The sequence below is a fragment of the Aquarana catesbeiana genome, linkage group LG10 (genome assembly GCF_042186555.1).
Source record: "Aquarana catesbeiana isolate 2022-GZ linkage group LG10, ASM4218655v1, whole genome shotgun sequence".
NCBI lineage: Eukaryota > Metazoa > Chordata > Amphibia > Anura > Ranidae > Aquarana > Aquarana catesbeiana.
The window spans coordinates 185,134,836-185,148,710 of NC_133333.1; the positions used below are offsets into that span (position 1 = coordinate 185,134,836).

General features: G+C 40.9%; 1 protein-coding gene across 9 annotated transcripts in view; it reads left to right on the forward strand.

The window, feature by feature from the left end:
- Positions 1–13,875, forward strand: part of AGRN (agrin) — a 658,449-nt gene that overhangs the window by 483,744 nt on the left and 160,830 nt on the right. For all 9 annotated transcript variants that reach the window (XM_073603052.1, XM_073603056.1, XM_073603057.1 and 6 more), the window contains one exon: positions 5,507–5,701. In XM_073603052.1, coding sequence (XP_073459153.1) covers positions 5,507–5,701 — 195 coding nt within the window. The remainder of the gene's footprint in view (positions 1–5,506; positions 5,702–13,875) is intronic.

A 13,875-nucleotide genomic window follows, 5' to 3' on the forward strand; every position in this document is an offset into this window, starting at 1 on the left:
GAGGCTCTGTAGAATGCAAGGGTTAATAGTTTGGCCTGCTGTGCGGTATTGTTTTATTGCAAGGAAGGATTCTGGCAAAATGATGAGGTCTCCGCCTGTACTCTGTACTGCAAGTAATGAAAGTCAGGGAATGACAGGTCAGAGACTCTGCACCGTTATTAGCTTTGGATGCTCTGGGCTTTGTCCCTCCTCACCCATCACCAGTGTCTGTTTGCCCCTGTGCAATGCACTCTGTGCCTGTACATCCTGAACACACACTCACTCTGTGGACACACGCATGTTTGTTTTTATCACAACATTCGCCTCTTCTCTGATAGGCAATTTGTTCAGTTTGTATTGCCTGTCTGTGCACATTACCTAGCCGTCATTTTCAATCTATATGATCCAGTGCCTCTGCTGCTTATACTGTCTTATCAGTGGATGCATTATGAGTGGTTTATATGAGAGGGATTGTTTCTGGAGCACTGTATATTACAAGCTGATTTCTTCTGTATACTGTATTTGTGTTTTTTGTAGCATGTGCATGGAAATTGTTGGTTCCAGTTGGTAGAGTATGTCATTTACTGATGAATTAAAAATACTGTGGGCTGTGGACAGTACGAAAGGCCCCTTAATTTAAAAGTGAACTGTATCTCTAGTCAATTTGTTTTTAGTTTTGGATTGAGTAATGATTAGAAACTTTGTGGGTTTTTTTATTATCATTATTATTACTATAAGCTGTTTGTTTGCCATTGGATGAGATTTACTTTCACTTCCTGTTCAGATGACACAGCAGGAAGTGAGTGGAAACCTCTTCAACATGAGCGGTGCATACCCTGTTAGACAGTTGTCACTGGAACAAGTATCTCCATTGGAAGATTTATCCTCTACTTCTGTTTATGTGATAACTATAAAATGTTGAATTTTTCATGACTTCCCAGCAGTCGTCAAGACAAATAGGGTGAATCTCCTCAGCAAGGACACAGACATCAATAAAAGCCGTGGGAAGAAAGGTGTGGAGTGCTGGCTAAAACAGTCAGGTCTTAAAAAGTTTAGAGGGAATGATTCTCCCTAAAGTAGTATTAAAACCAAAATGTAATATATTGCATCTTACCAATTATAAGATAAGGTGGCTGCATTTGTTTTCTTTTTTTTAGGCTTGATTCCCTCTGTTTGCACCTGGTGATCTGGTCAGTAATATACTTCCTGTATTTGAGTGCCTTTACTCTGGATGAATGAGCACAGGGGGCACCTTTGGACAGCTGCATTGATAGTCTGGGGAGGGGAGTGTTAGATGTACTAGGAGATTTAGATACACTAACATATTGAAGCCAAACTCCAACTAACACTTTATAAGCAGTTACAGCATAATTTTGTTCCCTTTTGGTAGAAAGGTTTTACATAAATAAAAGCTGATCATTGAAAGCATCCCTGTCAAGTGGTAAATGGTTTGTCTGAACCGAACCCTTTAATTGCTACATCTGCAAGAGAGCTTGCTCTTTTGAAAAACAGACCTCTGGCCAGATCACCATGTGAACATAAGGAAAGGAAAGCCTAAAAATGAAAACTAATGCAGCCATCACATTGAAGAATAGATGTTTACTTTTGGGTTTAATATTGCTTTAACCACTTCAGTACTGGGCACTTTCACCCCTTTCCTTCCCAGGCCAATTTTAAGCGCTCTCACACTTTCAATGAGAATTGCGCAGTCATGCAACACTGTACCCAAATTACATTTTTATAATTTTGGTCACACAAATAGAGCTTTATTTTGGTGGTATTTATTTTAAAAGAAATCCAATAAAATCAAATTTTGTCATAAATTTTAGCCAAAATGGATTCTGCTACATGTCTTTGGTAAAAAAAAATACTGATAAGTGTATAATAATTGGTTTGTGTGATCACGGATAGATGTACGCAGATGATCATGTACAGATGTGCGCAGATGATCACAGACATATGTGTGCAGATGATCATTGGGACATATGATTTTACTGGGACATATGTGGAGGACAGGTGTTTTTACTGTGTGGGGACACGTGCGGGGTGACACTATTTTGGGGACACTGGGCCGGTGATCAGTGTGAAAAAAGCTGTAAAAAAAACAGCTCATACTCATTGATCACCGGCCGGCTGCAGCGATACGCTCTTCCTCACTGACAACTTCGGTGAGAGGAGAGAGCTGATCGCCTAGCAACCAGCTCTCTATTTACGCCACATGATGGCTGTGATTGGACACAGCCATCATGTGATCAGGAGGGCCAGTCACAGAGCCCTCCTGCTGATCTGAGATGCGCCGTGTTCGGGTGACACGAGCGCACCGCAATCGCACCGATGCGCCGATACACGCCCGCGCGATCCCTCTCATTCTGAAGGACGTTCCAGAATGTCCACTCAGAAGGAGGAAGCACCCACCCGGCCGTATATGCGCAGTGGCACGTTGGGAGGTGGTTAAAGTGAACATAAACCCTTACATATACCCAGTGAAGTGAACAGGCTCAGATGATACACAAGGATGAAACAAATTAAATTTTACATGTATATCTGCTGTCTTCAGCTTTATATACTGTTTAGAAAGTGCACATTGTGTTAGGAGATTTTCTCTTCCTGGTTAGCACTGCAGTGAAGCCTGATCATACAGCCAAGACAGCTGATTGGAGGAAAGGCACACACCCCTTCTCCTCATAGGTAGAAACTTTCATCTCTGTTCTGTGAGTAGTTCAGGGCTCTGCTACTCTATTTATAGCACCCTGCCCAACACAAAACTCTGGCTGCTTTTATCATATGTGACAGGGAATTTGTCAGACGTTATCAGGCTGATAACAGAAGAACAGAGCAGGAGAAAGCCACAGGACTCTTTCCTTTGAAGAGAGATAACAAAACCCTGCAGATAGATGTGCCCAGCTCAAACTTCATGAATCAGGTTTACATCCACTTTAAGCAGCTTTTCCAGTTGTAGTGGCTGAAGGTTGACTCTTTGCCAGCATCTAGAGTGATCATCAGACTGATTACCCCTTAGAATCCCTTGATCCTTCAGTGCCAATAAAAACCTGATAGAGATTCTATCTGTCTCCTACAGAGCAGACCTATGTGATAGCTCCATTTATTTTAAAGGTCATTTAAAGCTAAACTCCAGGCAAATCCCTAAATACACAGTTGGAATACATAGATTACACTACATGCCTCACTGCAGATTACGCTGTAGTTAAACAATGCAGCTTAACCCAAGTCCCACCCCTGTCTGTGATTGGGCTATAGAGGAGTAGCAGCACACCAATGAGAAAATCGGCAGAGCTTTCCTTCCTCAAAGTGCCAGTTCTCCCACCCCTGTCTGTAATTGGGCGATAGAGGAGTAGCAGCACACAAATGAGAAAATCGGCAGAGCCTTCTTCAAAGTACTAGTTCTCACACCCCTTTTTGAGTAATTCTGTGCAGCAAATTACAGGAATGTGATAACAAGAGTCCAGAATTTAGTTGTATTTAAAACATATTTAGTAGTTTATTACAGGGACCTTGTGGTATATTTTGAGAGGTTATTTAATTTGAGTCATCATTGCAGGGGTGTATTTCAAAGTCAAAGTTTGCATAATAGTAACATCCCTGTTTATAGATTTTGAGAATGTTGTGTAGATCTTGATGCCTACTCCCCTACTGTCCCAGCTCTAGGGGGGTAGTTCCTGTTTTTAGACCCTTAAAGGGTAGTGTTCAACAAAGCTTTAAACAAATATAGTTAAAGGAGAAGTATAGCCAAAGCTTGCTTGGCTGTAGTTCTCCTATGGATCACAGAAGTCCAATTTGTTTTGCACTCTTGTGACCCGTTTTCAGCTGAGAGCGGGCTGAAGTCTGTTCTTTGCTGACGTCACAGAAGTCGGTCCAGGGTCCACGTCATCACAATAGAGGAAGTCGGGATCCGCCAGATCCCTGGACCGACACCTGTCTCAGCCTCTCAGCAAGCCGCTGAGAGCCTAAATAGCCCGCCCCGCCCCCTTCACAGGCCAGCGCTACAGTGAGCGAGGAGGGGGCAGAGCAGAGAGCTGCTGACTGACAGTCTACAGCTCTCTGCCCACGGAGCTGTATGAACCGAGCGATCGGTGGTGTTCCGTCGGACCGATGCTACATCCACCTAGGTAAGTGTGATACTGGAAAAAACCCCAACCCCATACTTCTCTTTTAAGTCTAAGGCAACTTTCACAAGGGCCGGAACCCCATCAAGCGGATCTGCCTGCTCAGAAGAGGATCTGTCCACTGATCCCCACTGAGCAGGTGGATGACAAGGCTGATGCAGAGCGGACATGGACACAGCCCCCTGTTCTCTATGGGGTGGTCGGATGGAAACAGCCTGCATGTCCGTTTCTACTCGACTGTCATCTGTTCTGATCTACTAGATGGTTATGCTCTCAATACCAAATAATGGAAGATGTGATTGTATACACTGGTTTGGGACTTTTCTCCCAAGCATATATACTCTACTTTTTACTTCCTGAAAGGGACACAAGTCTCCATTTATGAACAACAGGAATGTAGTTTGTAGGATTATTATGTCTGCTTGGCTGTTCAGCTCTATAATGAATACTAAAATGGTACAACATGTCTTATGTGATGTCTCCAAAATGGTCTACTTGTTTGGCCACTTGGTGGCAGCGCACGACTCAAGCATGTTAGATTTGATTTAAATGCATGGTGGATACCACTCTTATTAATAATATGTACGTTCAAACAAATTGTCTTGTATAATGCATTTGGCTAAATTTCATTAGTATCTGGGTGTATATTCCTTTTAATACCAAGGCATTATTTCAGATACCTATCTCTTTTATTAAAATCTTGGTGCCAGGCACCGTATCGTTTCCATTTCACGAGTGTTCCTCTTTTGTATTTATTTGTTCGCTGTATTCCAGACTCTATAAACATTTTTGCTTCATGAAGCAAAGAAAATAAATGAATATTTTCATAAATGAATTGTATTTTCAATTACAAAAAAATGAAGTCGAAAGCTGGAACATATTTGCTTGGGGCAAAAGTTTGGATATAGTTGAGAGCCAACCAGAAGGCAACTAGCTTTCAAGCGAGAATTAAACTTTTGCACACAATGAGCGCTGCCTGCTTGCCGAGCCTCTAAAATGTTTTTTTTAACACAATGAAAATGCAGCAGAGGAAGATCTGTTAAAATTGCCTCACTCGTTCCTTTCAGAATTTGCATGAAAAGTGACATGTTCCCCCTTCCAGGCATATTACAGAATGGATTTGATGAAGTAAATTAGTCACCTCTGTTACACGGAGCGCTAGTTTTTCATGCAGTTGTCCTTTTTTACACCCTTTGACCTTGTCAGAGTGCCCAAGGACAATGTGCTGAGTTAATGGTATCTGATGTATTACAGCTGGGGTGGCAGGTCAATTAATTAAAGTGGGTGCAGGTGCATCCAAGCTCTTATGAGAGGACAGACAAATGACATGCACAATGCAGCAGGAAAGCAGAGTAGGGGATAGTTACGGCTCTTCTTACCCTTTTTTAATTTCTCCGTTTCAGATCGCTGCCGGAAGTGTCAGTTTGGAGCCATTTGTGAAGCAGAGACTGGCCGCTGCGTGTGCCCAACAGAATGTATACCCTCGGCTCAACCTGTGTGCGGAACTGACGGCAAGACTTATGAAAGCGAATGCGAGCTCAATGTGCGGGCCTGCACTCAACAAATTAATCTTCAGGTGGCAGCACAAGGAGACTGCAGTAAGTGAAGGGAAAAAAAGCTTCAAGGGTAGCTTCACTTTGGATATATCATGTACAGTTGACGTTGCACTAATGTCTCCATGTACACCAGAAAAAAGTGACCACCTATCACATGAAAATTAAATAAAATAGGAAATTGACAGTGAAAAAAATGAACAATTAAAGAATAGGAAGAGTCCCACAAAAGTCCAAGTGACCCAATCCAAAAGAGGGATCGGTAGTGGATCAAGAGTGCAGCACAAATCATTTGGTATGGTGTGCTATGATCCACACCTCCACCCAGTCACAACACGCAAGGCTTACCAGAAGGAATTGACCATCCTCTACAGATAGGTCAATTCAGGCATATGGTATGACAATATCATCTGTCTCTCAATGGGTAGCAGATCACCATAGGCAGCTTGCAGTATACTTTGGTATAAAGTTCCTCCGCATGTCAGTATGTTAGGGGTAAAAACAGAAACCCCCCATAGTGTATAAAACTTTATTTGTTTAAATAGAAACATTGCACTCACATGTCATCCAATATAAAAGCGCTTTTCACAATATAAAACTTCAACGGATACAAAAGAATAGCTTCCCAAACGCTTCCGGTAACAACGTAGTGATGTCACAGCAGACTCTTCCCTACGCGTTTTGTCATATCTGACGTCATTTATAGCACACCATACCAAATGATTTGTGCTGCACTTTTGATCCACTACTGATGACACTTTTGGATTGGATCACTTGCACTTTTGTAGGACTCTTCGTATTCCTATTTTTTTTCCAATAAAGTGTTTATTGAATGAAATTAAAGCAAATTACAATATCATCATGTATACAATGTGTAAATACAAAACTGTATTTGGTGTAGATCTGTGTTTTCCGACTCATGCTTATAAAAAAAAAAAAAACAGTGTAAACTTTAGTCAGTTTAATATCCAATAATGATTCAATAATAAATTGAGCAAAATAAGAACTCATCTGTAGCCGAGTTTGTAAGGAGTGGTATTTTATATATTAAAGATACCATTTTATCCCATGTTGTCAGAGAAAATGGGGATGGATTCTTAAAGTTGGTTAATAGTTTATGTGGCTGTGTGGGCTATGAGTCTAAGTAGTGTATTGCTGTGTTAAAGGAATGTTCCATCAGTGAAAGCAAGATGATATTAGATGGTAGGACATCAGCCCAATGACTATGCTAAGGTGTTTTACGGATGCGCGAGTAGAAGAGGGTAGGAGAAGGGAAGAGGATATGGGGGCGAGGTGGGGGGGTAGAGGGGTAGGAAGGAAGTGATAGGCGGGGGAATTAACTCCTTATATGGTTGATGTGCAAACCCTTTTGTAATTTAGTGTAAATAACAATTACCTTTCTGGCCACAGCTAGCTTTGATGTTCTAAAACTGGCCAAAAATCATGGCTTCCTTATATAGGACTTTCTTTACAGATTTGGAGTATAGAACTCTTTTTTTTTTTTTTTTTACATCTGCAAAAGTGGAGTTGCATTTTAAAGGGTAGAAACTGGGGAAAAGAGCATCTACCGCTTTAAAAACCCTACAGTGCTCAAGAGAACAGTAGTCTACTTTTTGTAACAAATTATTTTGCCAATGGTTAAAAGAAATCTTTAGGTACAGTTGCAATCCATGACTTCACTTCCAAAGTGTTTCTGGAACACAATAATTGGCTATTGTCATAACATACATACTCTGAATATACCAGAAACCTGTTTTTCTCCATCCCATTCGCTTCTGGGTGGGATTGCAACTGTCGATCAAGGGCTGTTGGCAGTGTAATAGCAGAGATGGAAAGCTAGCCAAGCGTGGGGGACTACAAGCAAGGGGAAAGGGTTCAGATCAGTGGGTTGTGAGGAGAGTGCAAATTATGAAGCATGAGGTAGTAAGAAGAGTGCCAAGGTAAGAGTGAAGAGAGCTGGGGGTGATGCCATTGGAATGAGGTTGCATCCTCTAAGTGTCCAGGGACACAAAAGCCTGCTGTGATGGTGATCAGGTATACCCCTTTCTACCGTAAAATTCATCATGTGATCTATTAACAATAGGACCTTGGCTTAGTGAGCCATGGAAAGTTTCTCTAAAAAACAGCCTTGGGGAAATAATTTCTTTCCTGGAAAAACCTTTAATCAGTCTCCTTTGAGTATGGGGGAAAAAAATCTCACTTTTTTGATCAAAACTTTCCAACAGTTTTGCATATACAGTGTGATTATGAAGGAACCTGATAATGATTTTAATTGCATTTACACGTTTTATTGCCGTTTAAAGGACTGCTATCACAAAAAAAAAAAACTGAAAAAGACATATACCTGTAGTCATATCGTCGAGTTCTTCTTATTCTTTAATTATTTCACAAGTCTTTATTTATATTTTCTAGAAATGTACAGCACTGGGGGGATTGCATGCAAAATGTATTTTTATTTTTTAATGGCATCATAGCGCAAATACAATAAGGATGTGCAATGCAGTGCCATTCACTTTTAAGGGCCAAGGCACATGCACTTTAGCATACTAGAATGTTTGGTAACAAAATACCATGTGTTCTGGTGCAGTTAGGTAAAATAAAAAAAACTGCCCTACCGCGGCATGCGTTGATACACGTATAATGCATGCAAACTGTTTCACCTGCATAGTGTGAAATGAGCCCTAGGGCTTGTTCACACCAGATGCGCTGGGGCTACACTGCCTATTTTTTTGTGTGCAGCCCAAGGCAAATCCTTGTTTCGAGTGGTGTCAGTTCACACTATAGCATTGCTGTGGTGTGCGCTGAAAATAAAAACAGCTTGTATTTCAGGATTTCAGTGCAGTAGGTGGCAATGTGACCCACCTCATCTCTGCAGTGAATAGAACAGTTTTGAAATGCCACTTGGGACATACGGACAGTGGTGGAGAACCCAGGCATCCAACACATCCAGATGTGTGTCGGATTCCTTGGACATTGTAGATTCCACCTTGCTTGATTGGATAAACAGAAGATTATTATGTTGGTATGTAAAAACTGCTCTATATTTCATCTTTGTATTTATATTTTTAGCTGATGTTTTGCTTGAATACCATTGCTGCATACTATACAATATGTTATAGCGTCTAAAACTGTAGAATATATTTATGGAATTTTTTTTTGTTTTTTAATACTAGTAATGGCAGCGATCAACGACTTATAGCAGGACTGCAATATTGCAGCGAACAGTCGGACACTGACACTTTGCAGGAACCGGTGACACTAATATAGTGATCAGTGCTAAACACATGCACTGTCACTGTACTATTGACACTGACTGGGAAGAGGTTATCTAGGATGATCAAAGGGTTAACTGTGTGTATAGCCTGTGTTTTTGTGTACTGTGTTAGGTGCTTTTAGTAAGCAAGAGATGGATTTTGTGTGTTGCAGGAACAGATCCATTCCGTCTCCCTGTCAGAACTGAGATCTGCCTTGTTTAGATAGTCAGATCTCAGTTCTGTGTACATGACGATCAGTGGGCGCTGGAGGACATTGAGTGTCTGGCACCCGCTGATCAGCTTCGCGCCCCCTGCAAGCGGAAGTGCAGAATCACATATATATACATAAATATATCAACGGATCCGCGCTTACAGACTAACTTACACCTGCAGCCCCCCTAGGTGGAAAGGGGACACCTATGTGATCCCCCAAAAAATTACAGATCAAAGTATAGGGAGTGGCGCTGTGTTAGTAGTGTGACTGAAAATTAACAAAAAGTTCAAGTGCATAAATTAATTATTATTTAAAATTAAAAAAAATTTTTGGTATGATCCAGAAATTTCTTACAGGAAATTCTGTTCTTATTTTAGTGAAAACACCTTAATAAGTGAAAAAATGCTACTATATGTGCAAAAAATCGCAAATATTAAACGACACCATTAAATAACATAAATACATCTTCACATTAATAAATATAAAGTGATAAGTGCCAGAAGCAGTGGTTGTCAAACAATAGTGCGTAAATGTGCAATAATCATATGCAATAATAAATCATTAATAGTGTGTCAAAATCGCAACTAAGTATCAAAAAACCATATGTTGTTTAGTGCAAAAATGTTCATAACAATAGTGCAGAGAGTTCTTCTTTGGTGATAAAGTGCCGTGCTGTAACAACTGGTAGTCCCCCCAATGTGGTTGCACTCACCGGAGCGCTCCACCCCTGCAGGGGTACGAGCGTATACTGTTGGTCCTGTCACTCCAGTCCTGTGGATGCCAGTTTCCTTCCACGCGTCCCAATCCCAAAGGCAGCTGTTTACACACAGGGAGGTGGGGACTTCCTGTCCCTTGATGTATTAAAGGTCCCCATTGGATATCCACTGTCTCTGGATAAATTAGCTGGAGCATGTGCTTTGTTCGTCTTCGTTGTTCTTGCAATGTTGTTGACACCGCACAGGACAGATACCACACTCCCCAGTCTACACACACAGAACTGGTTACAGGATGGCTCCAGGACCAACAGTATACGCTCGTACCCCTGCAGGGGTGGAGCGCTCCGGTGAGTGCAACCACATTGGGGGGACTACCAGTTGTTACAGCACGGCACTTTATCACCAAAGAAGAACTCTCTGCACTATTGTTATGAACATTTTTGCACTAAACAACATATGGTTTTTTGATACTTAGTTGCGATTTTGACACACTATTAATGATTTATTATTGCATATGATTATTGCACATTTACGCACTATTGTTTGACAACCACTGCTTCTGGCACTTATCACTTTATATTTATTAATGTGAAGATGTATTTATGTTATTTAATGGTGTCGTTTAATATTTGCGATTTTTTGCACATATAGTAGCATTTTTTCACTTATTAAGGTGTTTTCACTAAAATAAGAACAGAATTTCCTGTAAGAAATTTCTGGATCATACCAAAAAATTTTTTTAATTTTAAATAATAATTAATTTATGCACTTGAACTTTTTGTTAATTTTCAGTCACACTACTAACACAGCGCCACTCCCTATACTTTGATCTGACATATATATACATGATTCTGCACAGGAGAGCCTCTCTGTAGCAGTAAAACTGCTATGGGGTGGACGGCAAGTGGTTAATCCCAAACAATAATGCAAAACAGGTTTGTGATTTCCCTTGAGGTTACATTTGTTTAGGAAAGTTTCCTTTGTTGCACCAAAGTCACAAGCTCTTACCTCCGACTATTACAGCTAGAAAAATACAGCGTTTCATTTCTCCACTTGCTTTAGCATAAAATACTCGTATAATTTAAAAATGCACTTTGGCAGTGATAGGTAACAATAATGCAAAGAGAAGTGAGTGCGTTTCTTTACACATTTATTTATAAACCTCTCGGCTTCAGAAGAGAACACATACATGTGACATAAATCACCACCGTATCAATTTCCAACTGAACATTCTGAGTAGTTTATAAATAGAGAAGACATACAGAACGTCACCGATCAAAGAATCGGCTTGATTGTGTCACTTCCAAATTACTCCAGTTTCTTGATTTTCCAGTTGTATCGTGAACAATAATGTGCAGTGTTATCAAGGCCTGTAATTTTACATCTTGCTACAGAGGGAACCATTTTTTACATATTTTGCTACTCACTTCAGAATTGTAATGTTCTCTAGAGAATGATTTAAGAAAATAAATAAATAAATAAAGTTTGTGTTTATTGGGATTCGGCATTCAGCAGATAAATTGGCAGGAAATTCCCAGAGCTACATTTATTTTTCATTTATTGTACACCAGCTTTGATGGAAGTTTTATTCATTTACAGTGCAATGTGAGTGGTTCAGAATGGTTGCGTACTTTATTATTTTGAATGATTATACCTCCAAGTGAAGGAAACTTTTACCTCTTACTGTTCTAGTTGGAAGAAGTGGTTCAGCATGAGCCACATTCTCATGTCCTTTGAGAGTCACATTCCTCAACTGGACCGATCTTACAGGCCCCGTGACCATAAAACTGAACCCGAAGATTTAGCATGGACTTCAGATGGCTCAATGATGGGCCAGCTTCTCAGAACAGTATATTGTTCAGAAGATGAGTTCCCCTCCGCCACGCTTTCCTTTTCCATTTCATTTCCTTCTTGGTTTAGAGCCCCAGTACTGTGGCAGTGAAGCATCTACTTCAGTTTATTCCGAGACCTTTCCTTCATTATTCCTATATTTTTTGAGAAGCTCTCCAGTGGCATGGTCACTGAGGTCAGCTGCTGTTTTTCCCAGTGGATGTTGCTGCCATGCTGGCCAAAATGCTAGATGGAAGCAGGTTCAGAGCGACCAGCAGGGTCAGAGCGACCAGCAGGGGAGCCACCATAGGAAAAAGGCAGTGGACTCTTACAAGCATCAGAACCATTAGTGTGACATGAATCTGAGGATGCAATCTAGTCTGATTGTAATTGTAAAGGCATAAATGAGACTGCTGTCTTTTCCCTAGGCATAGTGTCACCTCTGACTTTGGGATCATGTGAATGTGCAGGCCAGGTGTTCCCATTTCTGCTCTTGCAGTCCAGGAGCTGCACAGGTTCTGTAGAACAGAGTAATGTGGATGAAAGATGCAGCCCCCTACTATGAAAAACACATGAACTCTGGCTGCATTCAGATTATGTGATGCTCAGGACAAGGTCATCTAAGTGCACATTTTAAATTAAAAGAACAATTTCAGACAACACGCAAAACCTATCTGTAAGCTGCTCTTTTTGACGAGCAAAGACTGCAGTTGTGTTCAAATTAAAAAAATGCACCCAATCTTAATCTAAGTTCTCTTGAATCCTCTGCAGCTAGAGTGCAGCTTGCGGGGTCATTGGGATTCTAGTTTTCTGACATCTATGCAATGTAATTTCCTCTCACCCTGTTTCTTGTGTCTTGTGTCACCAAACATATTAAAACTGGTTTGAATCTGATTGGCAGCTTTTATGCCGCGTACACACGAGCGGAATTTCTGACAGAGCCAAATGGGAGCTTTTCATCGTATATTCCGACCGTGTGTATGCCCCATCTGACTTTTTCCGCCGAAAATTCAGACGGACTTAGATGGAGAACATGTTCTATATTTTTCCGATGTAATAAATTACTATCAGAAAAAACAATCGTCTATATGCTGTTCCGACGCACCAAAAACAACGCATGCTCTGAAGTACGAGATGGAAGCTATTGGCTACTGACTATTGAACTTCCGTTTTCTAGTCCCGTTGTACGTGTTGTACGTCACCGCGTTCTGGACGGTCGGAATTTGGTGTGACCGCGTGTATGCAAGACAGCCTGAGCGGAATTCTGTCGGAACTCCATCGGAAAAATCTTCAGAGTTTATTCCGACGGAAAAACTGGTCGTGTGTACAGGGCATAAGAAGCATGTTAGTACTACTACTAACATTTTTTTAAACATAATTTTCATATGTGATAAACCATAAAGTAGGCTGCTGGGGCTCTCAGACCTTTGAAATACTGACATGTGAGAGTAGGGTGGGCTGGGGCAGCAATTTCTGGGCAAAAATATTAGCCCTAAGTAGGTATGCTGTGCTCCCTGCATGCATCTGAGGGCTACTTTTCAATTGTGACTGGAGTGTACCTTGCAATCTTTTCTGCATAGCATTAGTATTTCAGCTGCCCTATCTGTCCATACAAAAGCTAACATCTGTGACTAAACATGAATACTAATTAAAAGAAATCTGTCATTGCAGAAATATGGAGCTTGCCATTTCTGACCTTTTCCCCTGGCTTTTAGGTTCATTTGTGGGATCAATGTAGACATAAAAATTCTGACAATTCCTTAAAGTGGTATTAAACCCAAAGCAAACATTTATTATATTGCAGCTTAGTAATTCTTAGATGTGATGGCTGAATTTATTTCTTTTTTACGCTTGCTTTATTCGATTATCATCTGGTGATCCAGCCTGTAAGAACAAGCTCTCTAGCAAAATGTATCAGTTACAGAGATGAGACAAACCATTTAACACTACCCTGTTTCCCCTAAAATAAGACCTAGCGTGATTGTCGGTGATGGCTGCAATATAAGCCCTACCCCCCAAATAAGCCCTAGTTAAAGTCCTTGTAGGTCTTATTTTCAGGGTAGGGCTTATTTTCGGGGAAACAGGGTAGGGCTTATTTGGGGGGGTAGGGCTTATATTGCAGCCGTCACTGACAATCAAGCTAGGTCTTATTTTCGGGGAAACAGGGTAGCAGGGGTGCTTACAGTGATCACCTTTCTCTTATTT